Genomic DNA, 24553 nt, shown 5'->3' with positions numbered 1-24553 from the left:
TGAATTTTGAATAACTGTAGCTGAACTCTCAGGTGGACCCTTCATCCCCGTCACACCCTGTACAGTATGCATGACCAAAGATACTGGTAACTAACCCAAGATCATTGGCGTCGTTTCCAATGGGAGCAAATTAGGCATAGTGTGCAGAACAACCAAGGAGGTGGGCAGAGCCAAGCACGAGCTAGCAATATCCTATTGGTGTGTTCTAACATATATTTGCATATTTCCACTAGGGAACGCCTACTCTGTGAAGTGTGCGTGTGCAGTAACTCAAGTCATCCTTGCACTCCTTCTAAACAATGCAATGTTTAGAAACTTTTTGAAAGTGTCAAGTCTACAAAACTTAGTGCGCTCTGTTCATAACAGATTCTAGTTTTGGGAAACAGAAAACTGTATTGAGATCGAATGTTTCGTCAATGAGAAAATTAGCAGAATGTCAGCCAAGTTTCATCTAGCTCCATATTGTCCCACTTCCCACCACTGGACTTATTTGGTGGTGAGAAGAAGTTGTAAACGGATGCTTCAGATTTATACATCACATCCTGTGAAGTATCTAGCTCCTACTTATATCTGTGGTATGACAGTCTTTCCCTGGTGTACTGGAGGACCAGGAGTCATTTATTTCACCTCATTCTCCAGAGCCAGATTAGCTATAACACCAGCATGGATCAAGCTTCATAAGAGGCTTCGTCTTCCACTGCAGACAATCTAAACGGGCTAAAGCCTGTTTCACATGCTGTCTCTCTACAAACCAACAGTAGCTGTTGGTCTATGCACTATAACTAAGGCGCTGTAATTGCATCGATTTATCTGAAAGATCAATATCTTGCACAGTCAGAAATAAGAAGTGAATATATATTTATATATAAATAACACTGTGACCTGACGAAGATCCTTGCAGGATGTAAACGTAGTTTGTTTATGAATAAAGGTATGTGGTGGGGCTTATGAGTGCCAGCTCTATTTCTATTGGCCCTGCACCCCGCTAAGGAATGTTTGATCACACTTGACTATATAATTAACATAGCAACAACATGAAGTGTGTCTACACCAGACCAGATCACAGTAGACAAACAAACACCTGAATGACCCTGAGGCAACCCATCTATTTGGAGAGGTTGAGTGTGGTCGATACCAGATTGCATAGCCATTACTGTCCTCGCTCTGTGGTGTTGGTGATGATGATGGCTGTCGTACAACATCTAATCAGAGACTACACACTTCAGAGCAGCAGGGTTATGATTGGGATACAACGAACAGACCCAATCCCCCTATCTCCTCTCATTTCATCAAGCCAACTGATGATTATTCCATGGCATGACAACAGCTAATAGCCATAATGACTGCAGTGAGCTCTAAGAACTCACCCACAATGGGAACGTTCAATCTATTACCATCCTCCAGCTCAGCAGCAGCAGCCCTCCCTTTCATTTAGAGAGGAGGCGGTGTTTGAAGCCAGGGGAGGCCCTGCTACACCTACAGCCAGACAAGTGTGACTACACTCGATTAAAAAACTCCTAAAATACAGAAAAGCCATTGATCGCCTGTTATTGGTGTCATCTTAATGCATGCTGTGGATTTGATGGATGGCAGCGCTGCACAAAATACACTGTCTCCTCGTCCTGCTCATCTTTCATCTGCTCCCCATGTCACTGCTTCTCTGCTTCAGAAGAAGTAAAGCGTTAGCGACCCTCAAGCCGTCTTTTTGTGATTCAAATCCTTTAGCAACATGTAGAAAATGCTTGTATGAGGGAATCTGTGATGTGTGTGTTGATTTTCTGTCTGCCTCGCCATCCTGAGAGAAGAGATGCATTTAATCTATGAATATCATAATAGCGCTTATACCTTTTCCGCACATCATTTTTTCATGATTATTGTAGTATTGTCCAGTCCTTGAATCCTGGACAGTGTTTGTTGATGAAGGACAGGGGGTATTACACAGTAGATGCACATATCATTGTGGACAGAAGAATGTGTGTAATTGAATCAGGTAGTCAGTGATATATCTCTGATTAATCTCTGACTCCCCTGATGTTGTGGAGGCTGGTTAATTGGATATTTATGTTGAGCCTTTGAGCTGTTCTCCTCTATACTGACGCTAGCTGGGCTACCCTGAATAACACTCCTTATCTAATTATGCTGCTGCTGGATGGATTCAGACTGTCTAAAGGACTGGCTCTGCAGTCCTTTAGGCTGCATGGCGGTGCATTAGAAGAAACGGGTGCATGTCCATGATATGTGTGTGTTCCTATGGGTTAGATATGCATTATACATTATTTTACATCTTCTATGTGTTTACAGTTTTCCTTTTACATGATTGTTATTTGTGGTTTTGAAAGTGTGTGTGTGTGTGTGATCCTCTATGTGAAGGGTTCCTCTAGGCATGTCTGTGTGTGTGTGTGTGCGCGCGTGTGTGTGTGCGTGTGTGCGCTTGTGTGTGTGTGTGTGTGTGGCGTGTGTGTGTGTGCATGGTCCTCTTTGTGAAGGGTTTCTCTAGCCGTGTGTGTGGGCTGGGTGTGTGTGTGTGCGTGGTCCTCTATGTGAAGGGTTTCTCTAGGCGTATGTGTGGGCTGGGTGTGTATATGACCCCTCAGTGTAGAAGCTTTTTTATCACGTCTCGTGTGATCAAATCACATGGAGCGGTCAGAAAGCATTGTGTTACAGCACGTACAAGTCACACAACTGCAAGTCGGCCGTGGTGTGCCAAGCCAACGCAATGAGTTATAATGCTGCACATTAGACATTTTATTTTTCTCTGTTGCTGTTTGTGTTTCCATACCAGCTACACAATTCACTTAGCCCCAGTGAGTCATACAAGATAAGCACAGATACCAGTTGTTATTCAGCTTGATAATGACTTAGTCATAGGGGCCACACAGAGGGCAGATTCTACTGTACTTATAGGGTTTGTCTCAAATGGCACCCTATTCTCTATAAAGTGCACTACTTTTGACCAGGGCCCATAGAAAATAGGGTGCCATTTGAGACATAGTCTTGGCAGTTTTTCTGAGCTGGGCTTCTATTCAACACTCTCCTCTCTGTTAGCTGAGAACAGCTAGGAGCAACTCAAGTTAAAAAAGTAAAAAATAGTCCTCTCACATGGAGGGAGAAAAACCTTGACTTTGCCATTAGCAGAGGAAGACTGGTGGATGCTCTGTCAAAAGCATATTGGAGAATTCTTCCTCATCTTAAATGCAAAGGAAGCAATTTTACAAACCGAGATATTCAAATATTAATGTGTCTGAGATTATATAGTTTCATTAGGGATTTTATTTGTCCCAACAAGAGATATGTGTAACCATAAACTGTTCCTCCTAAATAATCAATACCGTTATTGTATATATTATCTACATATATTATTATATATCTTTTTCAAAAGTTAAGAGGTACCAAATGACTGTGTTGTTATGATGACGTTATAACTGCCACAGGCCAACTGGACAGTACTGAGTGGACTGTAGCTGGAGCTGTCTGAGGGGCCCAGTCAAATCACCTACTGGGTCAGACATGCAGGTGCAGCACTTTCTGTTGACCTATTATGATGATACTTCCTCTTTTGTACTACACTCATGTCTCACTGTCTCATGCATTGTTTATTTGCCTCTCTTTATTTGGAATTGTGCTTCCAGTACTATGACCCCTGCAGTTCTCTAACACTCCATCACTCTCCATACTTATCAGAAGGGATGTAGTATCAACACTACTGCTCATTTCGTTGTATTGCACACAGTACATGTGTGTGGCGTCTTTGTGAATAAAAACGTCCACTATCTGAACGTGTGCGGATGTAAATGGGATGTAAATGTTAGGGGAAGCATAGTGGTCCCCCATGAAATTTCACTGGAGAGCACAGCTGAGCCAATGCTGTTAGGAGACATGGCAAGTCAAAGTTGTCATGAGAGTTAGTTGGCGACGACAAGCCATATGTACAGGGTTGGCTGCAAACCAAGCGTGAAGCTCTGCTAGCTGAGACGACCACCGAACTATTGAATGTTGTACTTAGGTGTTACTCTTGTTTGTCTTGTCATCTTTAATTCAATCACATCCTTCCCTCGATCTGCCTAATGTCTTGCTATTTTCTGGATTTTGTCTACCCCCTATGTTGACAACATAATTCAAGATAATTTATGTTACACAAACAGGCCGGAAATTAAACTAAAAGCTCAGTCCTTTTCCCACAATCTGTAGGGCTGTTTTGTGTTTATTTGACAAAGGGAGACAGAGAATACACACACACACAGAGAGAGAGAGAGAGAGAGAGAGAGAGAGAGAGAGAGAGAGAGAGAGAGAGAGAGAGAGAGAGGAGAGAGAGAGAGAGAGAGAGAGAGAGAGAGAGAGAGAGAGAGAGAGAGAGAGAGAGAGAGAGAGAGAGAACTAGGTTGAAAGAGGGTTAAGCAGCCAAAGCAATAATTCAATATGATGCTGTTTGTCTCAGTCTCCCTCTCTGAGTGCACACACACTCTCCTGCTCTCCCATTCTGCTCCTGTTGCGTAAGTCGTGGCAGCAGCCGACAGGGGGGAGGAGAGAGAGAGAGCGAGAGAGATAGAGATAGAGAGAGAGAGAGAGAGAGAGAGAGAGCGCTGGCGTTCTCAGACAGACACTCATCGCTCGTTCTCTCACTGGCTGGGTGGACAGAGCTGTGGCGCAGGAGGAGAGGAGCACAGAGAGGACACGCTGCTCGGTGAGAGAGAGGGGACCAGAGGAACAGCCTGTCTGCACAGGAGGAAGAGAATACTGAAAATAACAGGGCAATATCCAAAGGACGGGAAGAGAGAGAGAGAGAGAGCGAGAGAGAGAGAGAGAGAGAGAGAGAGAGAGAGAGAGAGAGAGAGAGAGAGAGAGAGAGAGGAGAGAGAGAGAGAGAGAGAGAGAGAGAGAGAGAGAGAGAGAGAGAGAGAGAGAGAGAGAGAGAGAGGAGAGAGAGAGAGAATGCACACATCTACTTCATGGGAGGAGGAGGAGCCCGGTTGGGGGTGGAGCTGAGAAGGATTGACGGACATTGGCACAAGAGGAGGGGGAGCGTGAGGGCAAGTTGATGAATTTGATTTGGAGAGACAAGTATTTTTAGAAAAGGAAGAAAACAAGAGGAGCGTTATGATTAGAAATGCCACAGTTCTGAGGGAGAGAAACAGAGAGTGAAAGAAAACTGGAGCGAGAGAACGAGTGAGAGAGACATACAAGGATCTGAGCGTGACTGAACAGATTTTCCATCGACTCTTGTCAGGTCTCCCACAGGGAAACGCAGTGTGTGTGCATGTGCTCCTCTCTCAGTGTGAATGAGTGTTTGCGTGCGTCAGGGACTGAGAAGCGTGTCTGCTCCTCGCACAAGACGGGCTGGCCATACGTGGTCACCTGCAGGACACAACACCCGCTAGTTCAGTCAAGAGAGGAGGAGAAGAGAAAGGAGAACAGAGGGAGGGAATAGGGAGGGAGTGAAAGAGTGACAGATGGGAAGAGGGGAAGGCTGGAAATCAAGAAGATAAAAGTGAGCTCACAAAAAGAGCCGGAGAAGAAATTAGCAATGTAGACTCACAAAGGCAATTAGTGATGCGCGGCTGCTCGTTTTAGCGGTGCCATGTAAACAAGTCCAGCCTCTGGCCGTGGTGGTGTTGGAGGGTTAGCAGGTTGAACGAGGCTGAGCATCACTGATCGAAGTGGAGCGACGGCAAAGTCCCAACAGACAGCAGTCTCGGTCGGCAGAGAGAGGAGCGCCGACAGAGCAGAGCAGAGGGAACCGGCAGGACTTGCCTCTCTCTGACAGACGGCACCAAATAGAACCACAACAGACTCACTGCTCTCTTCTTTTACCTTCCATTCTTTCATTTTGTCTGTGCTTCTCAGCTCATCTTGCCTCCTCTAGCACTCACTCCACCCACTCTCTTCTCCCTCCCTATCCTTCTCCCTCTCCCTCCCTCTCCCTCCCTCTCGCGCTCTAGCTCTCTCTCTCTCCCTCTGTCTCTTCCTCTCTTGCTCTGTGTTACACTAACTGGTGCGGATGCTGGAGTCGCTCATGTAGAAGCTGCATCACTTGGTGCATATTTGCATGGCTGAATGTATTTTTTACTGCTGAGTTGGATGAGTGGAGTACTTTCAGGTCAAGGGAACCAGATGGACTGAGAGGGAGAAGCCCAATAAGTAGCTAAAGAGTAAAACAGGACAACAACAACAACAAACAGAAGACACTGTGACAGAGAGAGAGAGTTAGTATGTGTGTGTGTGAGTTAGGTTGTGTGTGAGGAGCTTGTCTGGATTGTGTGTAACAGCAGAGTCAGATAAGCACAAATCCAGGTGTGGATTACATCACTGGGGATATCGGTGCCCTGGAGCTCCATGTGGGGCCCAGCCCCTGAGGCCTGGCTGGGAGATGAAGCCTTTCTCTCGGCACTAGGAGCTGTGTGGGCAGCCATGGCTCTGGAGGGGCGATGTCTCCAGCGGGGATCCCCAGCCGTGGTGAGGAGAGGCCGCCGGCGCCTCCCTGCAAGGCCAGGCCTGTCCTCAATCACCTCCACCCTGCTGGCTGGGACACGTCTGCACGGCCTCAGGCATGTGTGTGTCCCCGGTGGCTCCATAGGCCGTCGGGCCTTCTGGCTGCTGGCCCTGTGCACCTCATTGGGCCTGCTCTTGTCCTGGTCCTCCAACCGCCTGCTCCACTGGCTCTCCTTCCCCACCTACACACGGATCCACACAGAGTGGGCCAAGGAGATGGCTTTCCCCACAGTCACTATCTGCAACAACAACCCCATCCGCCTCTACAAGCTCACCAAAAGTGACCTGTACTTTGCTGGCCACTGGCTGGGCCTACTGCTGGCCAACCGGACGGTGAGACCCATGGTGCTGGATTTGCTGCAGGAGGACAGCCAGGCCTGGTTCAGCAAACTGTCTGACTTCAGGCTGTTCCTGCCCCCCAGAAACTTTGAGGGCAGTAACCTGGAGTTTATGGACCGGCTGAGCCACCAGCTGGAGGACATGCTTCTCTCCTGCAAGTACCGAGGAGAACCGTGCGGACCCCAGAACTTCACCTCTGTAAGTCTCAGCACAGCTCCCTCTTAAATCACTTCTTCATTGACAGTTTAGCTCTGTGTGGTGGTTGAACCTCCCAGACTGTTCATCTGATTTCACCTGTTATCTCTCCTCTTTTCATGGAGTTTCATCTCTTTCCTTGAAGTTCACAGTAGTTAACAGCAGGGTTTGGAATCCCAAAAAATGTCCAATCGTTTTGTTCTGAACAGAACCATTATTTGTTTCATTCCGTTCCACTGTTCCGACCTGTAAAAGTTCTGATCAGTTTCGAAACAAAAAAAAGTACCAGTTTATATCGTTCCTTTTTAAATGTCTGAAGTAATAGTTTTTTATTACAGTAGCTCAGCATTACATTTCTTTACCAATCAGTGAGGATAAGGCAGCTTGCAATGGAGCGGGCAAGCTATATTTGTTTTAGCCTAGGCAGCCAATGGTAGAGTTCTCATTGGGGCTTAACATTTTAGCCCGGTCCGACCCAAGCCCGATGAGCTGAAGCCCGAGCCCAGGCCTAGTCTGACATCACATAAATGTAATGAGCCCGAAACCGAAACGATGCCTGATTTCTAGAAAACGGACGCACCTTTCCCTAGACCATATTGCTCTTTTTTCAAAGTTAACGAGTAGACTATTCATTTACACTGGTTTTTACAACAACGTGAGATGGAAACGAGCAGAGTGAGGAGAGAGTGAAAAGCCCTAGCCTTGTCTAAGAAAAGTGATGAGAGGGGAAAACCCAACTTGAATATAATCAACAACTGTTGTATGTGGATCTCATGGTTTATACAGTAAGACATCCATACTGTTGTATGTGGATCTCAGGGTTTATACAGTAAGACATCCATACTGTTGTATGTGGATCTCAGGGTTTATACAGTAAGACATCCATACTGTTGTATGTGGATCTCAGGGTTTATACAGTAAGACATCCATACTGTTGTATGTGGATCTCAGGGTTTATACAGTAAGACATCCATACTGTTGTATGTGGATCTCAGGGTTTATACAGTAAGACATCCATACTGTTGTATGTGGATCTCAGGGTTTATACAGTAAGACATTCATACTGTTGTCTGTGGATCTCATGGTTTATACAGTAAGACATCCCTACTGTTGTATGTGGATCTCATGGTTTATACAGTAAGACATCCCTACTGTTGTATGTGGATCTCAGGGTTTATACAGTAAGACATCCATACTGTTGTATGTGGATCTCAGGGTTTATACAGTAAGACATTCATACTGTTGTATGTGGATCTCAGGGTTTATACAGTAAGACATCCCTACTGTTGTATGTGGATCTCAGGGTTTATACAGTAAGACATCCATACTGTTGTATGTGGATCTCATGGTTTATACAGTAAGACATCCATACTGTTGTATGTGGATCTCAGGGTTTATACAGTAAGACATCCATACTGTTGTATGTGGATCTCAGGGTTTATACAGTAAGACATCCATACTGTTGTATGTGGATCTCAGGGTTTATACAGTAAGACATTCATACTGTTGTCTGTGGATCTCATGGTTTATACAGTAAGACATCCCTACTGTTGTATGTGGATCTCATGGTTTATACAGTAAGACATCCCTACTGTTGTATGTGGATCTCAGGGTTTATACAGTAAGACATCCATACTGTTGTATGTGGATCTCAGGGTTTATACAGTAAGACATCCATACTGTTGTATGTGGATCTCAGGGTTTATACAGTAAGACATCCATACTGTTGTATGTGGATCTCAGGGTTTATACAGTAAGACATTCATACTGTTGTCTGTGGATCTCATGGTTTATACAGTAAGACATCCCTACTGTTGTATGTGGATCTCATGGTTTATACAGTAAGACATCCCTACTGTTGTATGTGGATCTCAGGGTTTATACAGTAAGACATCCATACTGTTGTATGTGGATCTCATGGTTTATACAGTAAGACATCCATACTGTTGTATGTGGATCTCAGGGTTTATACAGTAAGACATCCATACTGTTGTATGTGGATCTCAGGGTTTATACAGTAAGACATTCATACTGTTGTCTGTGGATCTCATGGTTTATACAGTAAGACATCCCTACTGTTGTATGTGGATCTCATGGTTTATACAGTAAGACATCCCTACTGTTGTATGTGGATCTCAGGGTTTATAGAGTAAGACATCCATACTGTTGTATGTGGATCTCATGGTTTATACAGTAAGACAACCATACTGTTGTATGTGGATCTCAGGGTTTATACAGTAAGACATCCATACTGTTGTATGTGGATCTCAGGGTTTATACAGTAAGACATCCATACTGTATATATCTTCAGAAATTAGACAAATGCTTCTTCTGTTGCCTGTTTTGAAGTGTGTGTTTGGTTCCGTGAGCTAATTGTTTTCGTTTGAACAGATTATCTGGGATTTCTTATCATTTATTCAGCATTGTTTACCGTAAATTCCGGACTATAAGCCGCAAATGTTTTACTACGCTTTGAACCTCGCGGCTTAAACAATGACATGGCTAATATATATTTTTTTCTCCAAAAAAACACATTCTGTGACGTGCTCAGTTTTTTGGCGGCATGAAGCTTTCATTAGACCAATGAAATTGCCGAACGGGTTAAGGTCAAACAACTTTTTTGTTTACTGTTTAGATTAAATCGAGCGCTCTCAAACTTCCCATCATTCTGATTACGGTAGTCATTTTGTCACCCTCATCATGGCAAAGACACGGAGAAATGCATATGATGCAGCTTTCAAGTTGAAGGCGATTGATCTGGCTGTTGGAAAAGGAAATAGAGCTGCTGCACGGGAGCTTGGTCTTAATGAGTCGATGATAAGACATTGGAAACAGCAGCGTGAGGAATTGACTCAGTGCAAAAAGACAACTAAAGCTTACTACAAATTTTTTATTTTTTGTTACAAGCCGTGTTTCGTTAAAGCCTATTTATTTTTGTTACAAGCCGTGTTTCGTTAAAGCCTATTTATTTTTGTTACAAGCCGTGTTTCGTTAAAGCCTATTTATTTTTGTTACAAGCCGTGTTTCGTTAAAGCCTATTTATTTTTGTTACAAGCCGTGTTTCGTTAAAGCCTATTTATTTTTGTTACAAGCCGTGTTTCGTTAAAGCCTGTGTAAAGTTCATTTGTTTCAATGTACTGGTAGGCACCTGCGGCTTATAGACATGTGCGGCTTATTTATGTTCAAAATAAAAAATAAAAATGTTAATTCAGTGGGTGCGGCTTATATTCAGGTGCGCTTAATAGTCCGGAAATTACGGTACACTGTTCCAAACAGTCAGGAAACAAATATTTTGAAAATAGCCTACCTTTACACACATGGGTCACACAGCGCTCAATCCTCTCCTCCTTCTTGATCTCTTTATTCTTTATGTTGTTGTTATTATTATCATAATTATAAAAGTAAGTATGCTAATATCATCAACAGTAGGCTTAGTTTTAAAATGAAATAACAAAGTCAGCCTTGAATAATTCAACAAATAAACCACATGTCAGCAACTGTCGGAATGCAACTGTGTTTAATCTTTGTAGGCAAAAAAAACGCAATTCTTCATTAGAACAGACTCTCGAGGATTTGTTATTTGTTAGGTGTTGTTTACACTGTTCCAGTGTAAACACCTCATTTCAATATTCAAGACTCCATGTCTAGCACCTGTCTGGCAGTGGCACACAGCGCTTGGCTTACCCACCTTCTTCTGTTTCATTTTAGGATTATTATTATTATGCAGTAATATAGTAGCCCATATAAGTACGAGTCAGTCAGTCATGACTTTAAATACAATCAAGCTTTTTATTTAGAAAATAAAATAACACATGAAATGTTCTGCCTAAGCATTAAGGAAACAGAACAGAACACAACAAAATAACACATCTATTAAACAACATTGGAGCCATGGAGTCTTGAATATTGAAATAATAAATAAATGTTCTGGATATTATTAGCTGTAAGCCAGCCTATGTCTTAACGGGTGCATGCATGTGTCACGTGAACAGAGCATGGCAGGGAAGGCACATTTAGCAACAAATTAGGTAACATAACTTTTCAGTCAGAGAAACAACAAGTAAGAAAGTAGTGAATTACTGTAGTTAGATTGCAGCTTCAGCACCTCGGACAGCGCAATACACATGGCAGCCTGTGGCTGCTCCTGCAGCTGACAGGGAGGAGAGAGAGACAAGGGTTCAGGCTGAAATTGAGAACTCTAGTGCATGGGCGCTATCAGCTGACTAAGCTATAGTTGTTTACATGCGCAATGGACAGACAAGTGTAGGGTGCGAGATGCGACTGATATTTTGTAGGTGGGGGGAGTGAGAAAGGGTGGAGGAGGAGGCTTGGCTTGAAGCACTGGGCATAGTTATGACATGCATTATCTGAATTAGGCCCAAAGAATTATACCTACGGAGGAGCAGCTTCTATGGAAGAATTTTGAATGTCTTTGAACTTCCGAGAGTTGTCTTAAAGTTGAACCAGAGCTAGCTAGCTAACTAACAAGCTTGGGTGTATAGAGCCGCACAAGAATTAAAAACACAGCCTAGCTTTTTGTAGTTATTTAATCCAATGTGAAACGTGATAACTATAGTATCCGTAACTAGCATTGAAAAGTTAATCCATTCTTCTCTAATTCAATATCTCTCCCTAATTTCTGAACGCTTGTAACATCAGTAGGGTACAGCAGCCTAAGCTTTGAAGGGGGAATGGCATGTTTCCTACACACACATACACTGGCAAAGGTTTTCAGCTGGCAGGCAGACACTGGAATACGTTGTGACAGAGCGAGGGCTTTGCATAGGCGCCTTTCTGCCCGGAACGTAAAACTATGTTATTTTTAAAAATTATTTTATTTATTTCACCTTTATTTAACCAGGTAGGCCAGTTGAGAACAAGTTCTCATTTACAACTGCGACCTGGCCAAGAAAAAGCAAAGCAGTGCGACACGAACAACAACACAGAGTTACACATAGAATAAACAAGTGTACAGTCAATAACACAATAGAAAAAGTCTATATACAGTGTGTGCAAATGAGGTAGGATAAGAGAGGTAAGGCAATGAATAGGCCGTAGTGGCTAAACAATTACAATGTAGCAATTAAACACTGAAGTGATAAATGTGCAGAAGATGAGTGTGCAAGTACAGATACTGGGGTGCAAAGGAGCAAAATAAAGAAAATAAATAACAGTATGGGGATGAGGTAGTTGGATGGGCTATTTACAGATGGGCTATGTACAGGTGCAGTGATCTGTGAGCTGCTCTGACAGCTGGTGCTTAAAGCTAGTGAGGGAGCTATGATTCTCCAGCTTCAGTGATTTTTGCAGTTCGTTCCAGTCATTGGCAGCAGAAAACTGGAAGGAAATGCGGCCAAAGGAGGAATTGGCTTTGGGGGTGACCATTGAAATTTACCTGCTGGACCGCGTGCTATGGGTGGGTGCTGCTATGGTGACCAGTGAGCTGCAATAAGGTGGGGCTTTACCTATCAAAGACTTATTGATGACCTGGAGCCAGTGGGTTTGGCGACGAATATGAAACGAGGGCCAGCCAACGAGAGCATACAGGTCACAGTGGTGGGTAGTATATGGGGCTTTGGTGACAAAACGGATGGCACTGTGATAGCCTGCATCCAATTTGCTGAGAAGAATGTTGGAGGCTTTTTTGTAAATGACATCGCCGAAGTCAAGGATCGGTAGGATAGTCAGTTTTACAAGGGTATGTTTGGCAGCATGACTGAAGGATGCTTTGTTTGCGAAATAGGAAGCCGATTCTAGATTTAATTTTGTATTGGAGATGCTTAATGTGATGTAATGTAATTAACCGGTTCCCATGCTTTTAAAATAACGCTTCTGTTCCGGAACAGTATAGATCACTTCTTTCCCGGTTCTGATTCTGTTCCTCAAATCTTTTTGAAATTAAAAACATAATAATAATCTGGTTTTAGGTTCCGGGAGGTTCCGGGAGGTTTTCGGTTCTATTCCCTGAACCGGTTCCAACACCTGGTTCACAGTCACACCCTTTTACCTGTTGTTTGTCCTTAAACGCTGTCATGGAACTCTAGATCCAAGGTAGGCTATTATTATTTATCTATATTTATTTTCATCCCTATCTTTTGAGCTGCTGGATTTATCCATCTTGACTAGTTGTACTTAGTATTTGCTTTGTATGTATTTACTTACTGTTGAGGAAAAACTAATTCCAAGGATCAGGCAGAGCTCATTTTCCAGTTTATAAGAGTTTTATTCAAGCAATTGCCAGGAAGTTCCCTCTCAGGATAAAGCCAGAGAGTAACTTGATTATTTACAAATCACAGTCGTTACATACTTTATCTACACAAAGAGCTGTTTACCCCTCCTAAAGGGAGGTAAGCTTACAAAAGAGATAAGGGGTAATTAGCTCTACACCCTTAAAGCATTAAAACAAATAAAAACAGGTTCTAACCAGTTCTCACAGACTGTGTGAAAGATAGGGGAGTGATTTGATCTTCAGAACCTACAAAGACAGAACAAGAATCAGCCTGGTTAGGCATTTAGGGCCCCATAGATAAGGGCCAATAACAAATCCCTCCTTTGTGGGGTGTATGAAGAGGTTACTGGACAGCAGGGATAATTCCCAGTGAAAAACACTATTCAGTTCAAGCATTTTCATAGAATTTAGACTGTAACAAAACCATTTTGCCCCCACATAACTGTTACCACATAACTGTTACCCAGTATTCACTTTGTACAATATTTACTTATACTGAGCGAAAATATAAATGCAACATGCAACAATTTCAACGATTTTACTGAGTTACATTTCATACTGTATAAGGAAATCAGTCAATTGAAATGAATTCATTAGGCCCTAATCTATGGATTTCACACGACTAGGTAGGGGCGCAACCATGGGTGGGCCAGGGAAGGCATAGGCCCACCCACTGGGGAGCCAGGCCTAGCCAATTAGAATGAGATTTTCCCAACAAAGGGGCTTTATTACAGACAGACTCCTCAGTTTCATCAGCTGTTGGGGCGGCTGGTCTCAGACGATCCCGAAGGTGAAAAAGCCAGATGTGAATGTCTTGGGCTGGCGTGGTTACACGTGGTCTGTGGTTGTGAGGCCGGTTGGACGTACTGTACTGCCAAATTCTCTAAAATGATGTTGAAGGTGGCTTATGGTAGACATTAACATTAAATTACCTGGCAACAGCTCTGATGGACATTCCTGCAGTCAGCATGTCAATTCTACGCTCCCTCAAAACTTGAGACATCTGTGGCATTGTGTTGTATGACAAAACTGCACATCTTAGAGTGCCGTTTTATTGTCCCCAGCACAAGGTGCACCTGTGCCATGATCATGCTGTTTAGTCAGCTTCTTGATATGCCACACCTGTCAGGTGGATGGATGATCTTGGCAAAGGAGAAATGCTGACTAACAGGGATATAAACAAATTTGTGCACAACATTTGAGAGATTTTATTTTTTGTGCATTTCTGGGATCTTTTATTTCTGCTCATGATACATGGAACAACACTTTACATGTTGCGTTTATATTTTTGTTCAGGATAGTATTTGCTCTGTTTACTGTAGTTTCTTCCATGTTTGTTAGGGCCTGTTCATGGTTCTGTTGATTAGAGTAGGGCATTGCTGTTTAGCCATGTGGTGGCCTTGGTCTGGGAGCCATTTCATATCACAAGGAACAGTCTCTATTGCCAGCCCCATGAGAACTGTACTGCCTGATCTCTCTCTGTCTCTCTCTCTCTCTCTCTTTCTCCATGTGTGTGTGTTTGTGCTTCTCATGGTACAGTGACAGATGTTTTCTCTGAGTTGACACAAATACTGAAACACTCTTTGAAATGTTATTTTTGCATTTCATTTTTCTCTTCTTATCTCCCTCTATTGGCCCTAGAGCCTGTAAAACTCACTGGAGAGCAGAAAGGGAGTGTCAAATGAAGGTGATGTGTGCAGTACTGTGTTTGTGAAGACAGAGTGTGTCCATGTGTTTATGTGGGACTACTGCTACAGTCCTCACTGATGTGTCAGTCATTATAGCACAAGTTGTATGATCTCAGCCACTCTCACTTCACTTTACATGTTGAGCAGCAGTGCATTAAAACCCACTAACAGAGCAATATTAACCTCCACCCCTTCAATAAATAGAGCTGAACGAGTGCAAAGCAGTGGTCTCACTCTCCATACTCCTTCATGGCCCCATTGAGATGGTCAGCCTTGTGTCCATGGCTTCATAGAGATGGATGACTTTCATTAAGTTTAAACACAGCGTCCGATTAGCACTAGTGCTGTAATGATCCTGTTATCAGTCCTCTGTATCGGCGGCCTCCCTGTCCAGAACAGGACGAGGAGCAGAGCAGCACGCCGTCAAACAATGTGGTACTTAATCAGAAACATGCCCTCAGGCCAAGTCCCTGTAATAATGTTTCAAACCAATCTCAGTCATCTGGAGTGGGATGCTCATCCTGATTGCAACACAGACATCAATTTATTTAGGATTCTCACCACGGTGGCTCCTGAAGTTCTGTGGCTGAGTAATCTATACAGGGTATAGATAGGATGGTGGACAGGGTGACGGACAGGGTGGTGGACAGGGTGCCGGACAGGGTGGCGGACAGGGTGCGGACAGGGTGGCGGACAGGGTGGCGGACAGGGTGGCAGACAGGGTGGCGGACAGGGTGGCGGACAGGGTATAGACAGGGTGTAGACAGGGAGTAGACAGGGTGCAGACAGTACAGACAGGGTATAGACAGCATATACAGACAGGGTGCAGACAGGGTGTAGACAGGGTGTAGACAGAGTCTAGACAGGGTGTAGACAGGGTGTTTTTTTATTGATTTATTTTATTTAACCTTTATTTAACTAGGCAAGTCAGTTACCCCGGTCAACCCTAACCCGGACAACGCTGGGCCAATCGTGCGCCGCCCTATGGGACTCCCAATCACGGCCGGTTGTGATACAGCCTGGAATTGAACCAGGGTCTGTAGTGACGCCTCTAGCACTGAGATGCAGTGTCTTAGACCGCAACGCCACTCGGGAGCCCAGCTGTAGAGAGGGTATAGACATGGTATATAGACATGGTATATAGACAGGGTGTAGACATGGTATATAGACAGGGTATAGACAGGGTGTAAACATGGTATATAGACAGGGTATAGACAGGGTGTAGACATGGTATATAGACAGGGTATAGACAGGGTGTAGACATGGTATATAGACAGGGTATAGACAGGGTGTAGACAGGGTATAGACAGGGTGTAGACATGGTATATAGACAGGGTGTAGACATGGTATATAGACAGGGTATAGACAGGGTGAAGACATGGTATATAGACAGGGTATAGACAGGGTGTAGACATGGTATATAGACAGGGTATAGACAGGGTGTAGACATGGTATATAGACAGGGTATAGACAGGGTGTAGACAGGGTATAGACAGGGTGTAGACATGGTATATAGACAGGGTGTAGACATGGTATATAGACAGGGTATAGACAGGGTGTAGACATGGTATATAGACAGGGTGTAGACATGGTATATAGACAGGGTATAGACAGGGTGTAGACATGGTATATAGACAGGGTGTCGACATGGTATATAGACAGGGTGTAGACATGGTATATAGACAGGGTGTAGACATGGTATATAGTCAGGGTATAGACAGGGTGTAGACATGGTATATAGACAGGGTGTAGACATGGTATATAGACAGGGTGTAGACATGGTATATAGACAGGGTATAGACAGGGTGTAGACATGGTATAGTATATAGACAGGGTATAGACAGGGTGTAGACATGGTATATAGACAGGGTATAGACAGGGTGTAGACATGGTATATAGACAGGGTGTAGACATGGTATATAGACAGGGTATAGACAGGGTGTAGACATGGTATATAGACAGGGTGTAGACATGGTATATAGACAGGGTGTAGACATGGTATATAGACAGGGTATAGACAGGGTAAAGACAGGGTGTAGACATGGTATATAGACAGGGTATAGACAGGGTGTAGACATGGTATATAGACAGGGTGTAGACATGGTATATAGACAGGGTATAGACAGGGTGTAGACATGGTATATAGACAGGGTGTCGACATGGTATATAGACAGGGTGTCGACATGGTATATAGACAGGGTGTAGACATGGTATATAGACAGGGTGTAGACATGGTATATAGTCAGGGTATAGACAGGGTGTAGACATGGTATATAGACAGGGTGTAGACATGGTATATAGACAGGGTGTAGACATGGTATATAGACAGGTTGTAGATGACTTCAAGCCAGTTCTCTCAGGATGTAAGTGTCTGTGTTTAATTTTGACTTTGTATGTGTGTGAAGATGTCCGTTACAGTGAGACTGTGTGTAGATGTCCGTTACAGTGAGACTGTGTGAAGATGTCCGTTACAGTGAGACTGTGTGTAGATGTCCGTTACAGTGAGACTGTGTGAAGATGTCCGTTACAGTGAGACTGTGTGTAGATGTCCGTTACAGTGAGACTGTGTGTAGATGTCCGTTACAGTGAGACTGTGTGAAGATGTCCGTTACAGTGAGACTGTGTGTAGATGTCCGTTACAGTGAGACTGTGTGTAGATGTCCGTTACAGTGAGACTGTGTGTAGATGTCCGTTACAGTGAGACTGTGTGTAGATGTCCGTTACAGTGAGACTGTGTGAAGATGTCCGTTACAGTGAGACTGTGTGTAGATGTCCGTTACAGTGAGACTGTGTGTAGATGTCCGTTACAGTGAGACTGTGTGTAGATGTCCGTTACAGTGAGACTGTGTGTAGATGTCCGTTACAGTGAGACTGTGTGTAGATGTCCGTTACAGTGAGACTGTGTGAAGATGTCCGTTACAGTGAGACTGTGTGTAGATGTCCGTTACAGTGAGACTGTGTGTAGATGTCCATTACAGTGAGACTGTGTGTAGATGTCCGTTACAGTGAGACTGTGTGTAGATGTCCGTTACAGTGAGACTGTGTGTAGATGTCCGTTACAGTGAGGCTGTGAAGATGTCCGTTACAGTGAGACTGTGTGAAGATGTCCGTTACAGTGAGACTGTGTGAAGATGTCTGTTACAGTGAGACTGTGTGTAGATGTCCGTTACAGTGACACTGTGTGAAGATGTCTGTTACAGTGAGACTGTGTGTAGATGTCCGTTACAGTGACACTGTGTGTAGATGTCTGTTACAGTGAGACTGTGTGTAGATGTCCGTTACAGTGAGACTGTGTGAAGATGTCTGTTACAGTGAGACTGTGTGTAGATGCCAATCTGCAGTCACTGTTTAGTCTCTTCATTGGTTGTATCGGTGGTGTGGGTGTCGTTCTTTGTATCCACAGAGTGTTGTGCCTGGGTTGGGTTGTGTTGGTTGTATCGGTGGTGTGGGTGTCGTTCTTTGTAGCATTGAGCCGTGGTTGAGTTGTATTGTAATGGTGTGGGTGTGTTTCTCAGCTGGCTGTGTGTTTAAGCCTACTGTACAGGAGTGATTGATCTCAGTCTCCTGAGCCAGTGGGATTCCAGTGAGGCCTTCCTCTCTCCTCTCCATCCACTGTTTTAACACAGGAGGAAGCCTGATGTGATGTCTGTAACTGGCCCCCTCAGTGTCAGTGTGCACACCTCATTAGACCATCAGTGCATCAGAAAAAGGCTTCCCTCAGGCTAAATCATTACCACTGCATTTAGAATACTGCCCCTGGAAGAGTGACATGACGTGTCAATGATAATGAGCTTCCTTCCACACATACAGGATGAGTCGTGTGTGTGTGTGTGTGTGTGTGTGTGTGTGTGTGTGGTGTGTGTGTGTGTGTGTGTGTGTGTGTGTGTGTGTGTGTGTGTGTGTGTGTGTGTGTGTGTGTGTGTGTGTGTGTGTGTGTGCGCGGTTGCCTGGTTATGAAAGGTTTAACAGTGCAGAGAATCCTTTGAACTGCACAGCAGAGAGACTGAGAACACACATAGAGAGAGAGAGAACACATAGAGAGAGAGAGATAGAGAGAGATGGTAGCAATAGGGTAGTATGGTAGTGAATTTAAATGAGGGACCATAATTCTGCCCAAACTCCTGCGGTAGCCTCCCTTGTGCCAAATCTATCACAGTGAACAGGAACTACGGGACAGCTCCCTGATCAATAAATCCATTAGATGTTTGCTATAGTTTATGGAGGTCCATTTCCCTCTCCCCCTCAGCCTTACGTCACAGATAGAAATCTACACTGAACCAAACCACACTATTTCCCACTTCATTGTCAAGGATTACTGAGCCACAGTGATTTTTCTGCCATTGAAATCCCTGAGCGGGCCGCTTTAGCGTTTTTTTGTGCCGCCTATGTCCAAACAGTGGCTAAAAAAGTGAATGTCAAGCCCTGCACATTGACTCATACTGTATGTGTGGAAGGAAGCTCATTGCCATTCACTCCCAGGGCTCTATTTTCGTCTGGCATTAAGTCAGCGCAATTGTCAAACGCACGCTCGCAATATCTGAGGTGGGGGCCTCTAAAGTTCAGCCACACCCATTGCCATGCCCCCTGCCACGCCCACCCACCTAAGCCCCTTTTTGATCCAGAAGAAACGCTGGTGATCACAGACCCATAACCCAATAAACTCACAGATGGCCTTAGCTTCCCCCAAATGATGATGTGTATCATACCTGATCGAAGCTGTGCAGACATAGTAGATAATCCATTCTCTACTGTATATCACATATACAGATCTATACCCTACCTAACCAAGCCCCTGTGTCAAACAGATGTGGCACCTCAGATGATACATTCAAACAATGCTCAGAGATGGAGATTACTGGCCAATCAAGCACTCTTAACAGGACATATAACACTTCTGCCTTGCCTAACCACTATAATCTATCAGCTATATCCCTGGGGAAATCTTAAAAGGACGTTAACTTATTAACAGCGTTGCTGCTAGGTGTGCTGTTGCACTGTGTGTGTGTGTGTGTGTGTGTGTGTGTGTGTGTGTGTGTGTGTGTGTGTGTGTGTGTGTGTGTGTGTGTGTGTGTGTGTGTGTGTGTGTGTGTGTGTGTGTGTGTGTGTGTGTGTGTGTGTGTGTGTGTGTGTGTGTAGCAAAGGCCTATATGATTGATTTAGAGTTATCAGTGTAGATGTGAATTGATTTTTCCTCATTGCAAGCCATTTTTCAATAATATTTCTTAATGGTGTGGCTTTGTGGATAATTCATTTTATAGAGACAGGGTAAACTCACAGTGCCTCAGAGTGATCTGTGTTCTAGATGGAGAAATGAAAGCCCACATTCACTGAGTGGATTGCCATGAAGTCACAAAGAATCTGCTTTTTCTCTTCCAGTACCTTGAATAAGCTCTTGTGTGCAAATGTCAGCTTGGTTTTTCACATCTCTTATGTAGCCTACTGTTGCCACTGTTTCTTTGCATAGCAGAAAGCTTCCTCCAGCTGTTGTTTCCAAGACCAAGTCAATCACCTCCCTGTTTGGACATGAAGGCAGTGTGAGGTGATTGACATGACCCTGTTTGGACATGAAGTCAGTGTGAGGTGATTGACATGGCCCTGTTTGAACATGAAGGCAGTGTGAGGTGATTGACATGACCCTGTTTGGACATGAAGTCAGTGTGAGGTGATTGACATGACCCTGTTTGGACATGAAGTCAGTGTGAGGTGATTGACATGACCCTGTTTGGACATGAAGGCAGTGTGAGGTGATTGACATGACCATGTTTGGACATGAAGTCAGTGTGAGGTGATTGACATGACCCTGTTTGGACATGAAGGCAGTGTGAGGTGATTGACATGACCCTGTTTGGACATGAAGTCAGTGTGAGGTGATTGACATGACCCTGTTTGGACATGAAGTCAGTGTGAGGTGATTGACATGGCCCTGTTTGGACATGAAGTCAGTGTGAGGTGATTGACATGACCCTGTTTGAACATGAAGGCAGTGTGAGGTGATTGACATGACCCTGTTTGGACATGAAGTCAGTGTGAGGTGATTGACATGACCCTGTTTGAACATGAAGGCAGTGTGAGGTGATTGACATGACCCTGTTTGGACATGAAGGCAGTGTGAGGTGATTGACATGGCCCTGTTTGGACATGAAGTCAGTGTGAGGTGATTGACATGACCCTGTTTGGACATGAAGTCAGTGTGAGGTGATTGACATGGCCCTGTTTGAACATGAAGGCAGTGTGAGGTGATTGACATGACCCTGTTTGAACATGAAGTCAGTGTGAGGTGATTGACATGACCCTGTTTGGACATGAAGTCAGTGTGAGGTGATTGACATGGCCCTGTTTGAACATGAAGGCAGTGTGAGGTGATTGACATGGCCCTGTTTGGACATGAAGTCAGTGTGAGGTGATTGACATGGCCCTGTTTGGACATGAAGGCAGTGTGAGGTGATTGACATGACCCTGTTTGAACATGAAGGCAGTGTGAGGTGATTGACATGACCCTGTTTGAACATGAAGGCAGTGTGAGGTGATTGACATGACCCTGTTTGGACATGAAGGCAGTGTGAGGTGATTGACATGGCCCTGTTTGGACATGAAGGCAGTGTGAGGTGATTGACATGACCCTGTTTGAACATGAAGGCAGTGTGAGGTGATTGACATGGCCCTGTTTGGACATGAAGTCAGTGTGAGGTGATTGACATGACCCTGTTTGAACATGAAGGCAGTGTGAGGTGATTGACATGGCCCTGTTTGAACATGAAGGCAGTGTGAGGTGATTGACATGACCATGTTTGAACATGAAGGCAGTGTGAGGTGATTGACATGGCCCTGTTTGAACATGAAGGCAGTGTGAGGTGATTGACATGACCCTGTTTGAACATGAAGGCAGTGTGAGGTGATTGACATGACCCTGTTTGAACATGAAGGCAGTGTGAGGTGATTGACATGGCCCTGTTTGAACATGAAGGCAGTGTGAGGTGATTGACATGACCCTGTTTGAACATGAAGGCAGTGTGAGGTGATTGACATGGCCCTGTTTGAACATGAAGTCAGTGTGAGGTGATTGACTTGGCCCTGTTTGGACAAAGCTAGTCCAGTTACCATGGGGCCTGTGAGAGCCAGCGATGGCATTTTAAAAACACCTGGTTAAGAAAGCCAAGCTCTCCTTTGGTCTTTCGTCATTGACCTTTCAGTGGGACGCTGTACAACACACCATAAACTATTGATCTTGCCTAGAGTAAACAACGCTGCCAGTCAGGGGGAGCAGTTGCTCCAGCAGCCCCCGTCCACAGCAATCTCATTAACACAGCAAGCCCTCTGTCCACCATGCCCAGCCCCCAATCCAATTTTCATCTGGTAAATAGAGACACAGAAGTGCTCTGAGATCACCAGGTCCAGCTGCCTGCCGTCTAGTTAATAGTAAAATCTATACCATTGACGTGTTACGGCCGGCGTGATGCTCAGGCTGCTGGTCATTTATATGCTAGTAGGAGTGATACTCAGGCTGCTGGTCATTTATATGCTAGTAGGAGTGATGGTCAGGCTGCTGGTCATTTATATGCTAGTAGGAGTGATGCTCAGGCTGCTGGTCATTTATATGCTAGTAGGAGTGATGGTCAGGCTGCTGGTCATTTATATGCTAGTAGGAGTGATGCTCAGGCTGCTGGTCATTTATATGCTAGTAGGAGTGATGGTCAGGCTGCTGGTCATTTATATGCTAGTGGGAGTGATGGTCAGGCTGCTGGTCATTTATATGCTAGTAAGAGTGATGCTCAGGCTGCTGGTCATTTATATGCTAGTAGGAGTGATGGTCAGGCTGCTGGTCATTTATATGCTAGTAGGAGTGATGCTCAGGCTGCTGGTCATTTACAGTTGAAGTCGGAAGTTTACATACGTTTAGGTTGGAGTCATTAAAACTCGTTTTTCAACCACTCCACAAATTTCTTGTTAACAGACTATAGTTTTGGCAAGTCGGTTAGGACATCTACTTTGTGCATGACACAAGTAATTTTTCCAACAATTGTTTACAGACAGATTATTTCACTTATAATTCACTGTATCACAATTTCAGTGAGTCAGAAGTGTACATACACTAAGTTGACTGTGCCTTTAAACAGCTTGGAAAATTCCAGAAAATGATGTAATGGCTTTAGAAGCTTCTGGTAGGCTAATTGACATCATTTGAGTCAATTGGAGGTGTACCTGTGGATATTTCAAGGCCTACCTTCAAACTCAGTGCCTCTTTGCTTGACATCATGGGAAAATCAAAAGAAATCAGCCAAGACCTCAGAAAAACAATTGTAGACCTCCACAAGTCTGGTTCATCGTTGGGAGAAATTTCCAAATGCCTGAAGGTACCACGTTCATCTGTACAAACAATAGTACGCAAGTAGAAACACCATGGGACCACGCAGCCGTCATACCGCTCAGGAGGGAGACGCGTTCTGTCTCCTAGAGATGAACGTACTTTGGTGCGAAAAGTGCAAATCAATCCCAGAACAACATTAAAGGAACTTGTGAAGATGCTGGAGGAAACAGGTACAAAAGTATCTATATCCACAGTAAAATGAGTCTTATATCGACATAACCTGAAAGGCCGCTCAGCAAGGAAGAAGCCACTGCTTCAAAACCGCCACAAAAAATCCAGACTACGGTTTGCAACTGCACATGGGGACAAAGGTCGTACTTTTTGGAGAAATGTCCTCTGGTCTGATGAAACAAAAATAGAACTGTTTGGCCATAATGACCATGTTTGGAGGAAAAAGGGAGATGCTTGCAAGCCGAAGAACATCATCCCAACCGTGAAGCACGGGGGTGGCAGCATCATGTTGTGGGGGTGCTGTGCTGCAGGAGGGACTGGTGGACTTCACCAAAGCAGGAGGTACTGGTGCACTTCACAAAATAGATGGCATCATGAGAAGGGAGAATTATGTGGATATGTTGATGCAACATCTCAAGACATCAGTCAGGAAGTTAAAGCTTGGTTGCAAATGGGTCTTCCAAATGGACAATGACACCAAGCATACTTCAAAAGTTGTGGCAAAATGGCTTAAGGACAACAAAGTCAAGGTATTGGAGTGGCCATCACAAAGCTCTGACCTCAATCCTATAGAAAATTTGTGGGCAGAACTGAAAAAGCGTCTGAGAGCAAGGAGCCCTACAAACCTGACTCAGTTGCAACAGCTCTGTCAGGAGGAATGGGCCAAAATTCACCCAATTTATTGTGGGAAGCTTGTAGAAGGCTACCCGAAACATTTGTCCCAAGTTAAACAATTTAACGGCAATGCCCACTGGGAATGTGATGAAATAAATAAAAGCTGAAATAAATCATTCTCTCTACTATTATTCTGACATTTCACATTCTTAAAATAAAGAGGTGACCCTAACTGACCTAAGACAGGGAATGTTTACTAGGATTAAATGTCAGAAAACTGAGTTTAAATGTATTTGGCTAAGGTGTATGTAAACTTCCGACTACAACTGTATATGCTAGTAGGAGTGCAGACTGCTATAGTAAACCAGCACTACCACCACAGGCTGTCTGTCTGACAACACACCCAGCCGTTTTCCATATGAGGAGATTAACTGTCACCTTAATCTCCTCATATGGAAAATGATT

At 44.2% G+C, this 24553-nt stretch overlaps 1 protein-coding gene across 2 annotated transcripts in view; it reads left to right on the top strand.

Annotated features, from left to right (window-relative positions):
* LOC106606842 (acid-sensing ion channel 2) overlaps nt 1-24553 on the top strand; it is a 469551-nt gene that overhangs the window by 302087 nt on the left and 142911 nt on the right. The window contains exon 1 of one of the 2 annotated variants that reach the window (XM_045720106.2): nt 4922-7023. The exons of the other annotated variant lie outside the window; for it this stretch is intronic. Coding sequence (XP_045576062.1) covers nt 6331-7023 — 693 coding nt within the window. The 5' untranslated portion in view covers nt 4922-6330. Of the gene's footprint in view, nt 1-4921; nt 7024-24553 lie in introns of those variants that run through there. 2 annotated transcript variants of the gene reach the window in all.

Source organism: Salmo salar, chromosome 06 (assembly GCF_965601325.2).
Source record: "Salmo salar chromosome 06, fSalSal1, whole genome shotgun sequence".
Classification (NCBI taxonomy): Eukaryota; Metazoa; Chordata; class Actinopteri; order Salmoniformes; family Salmonidae; genus Salmo; species Salmo salar.
Note: the sequence above shows the minus strand (reverse complement) of the source record. Positions and strands in the feature narration are given on the sequence as shown.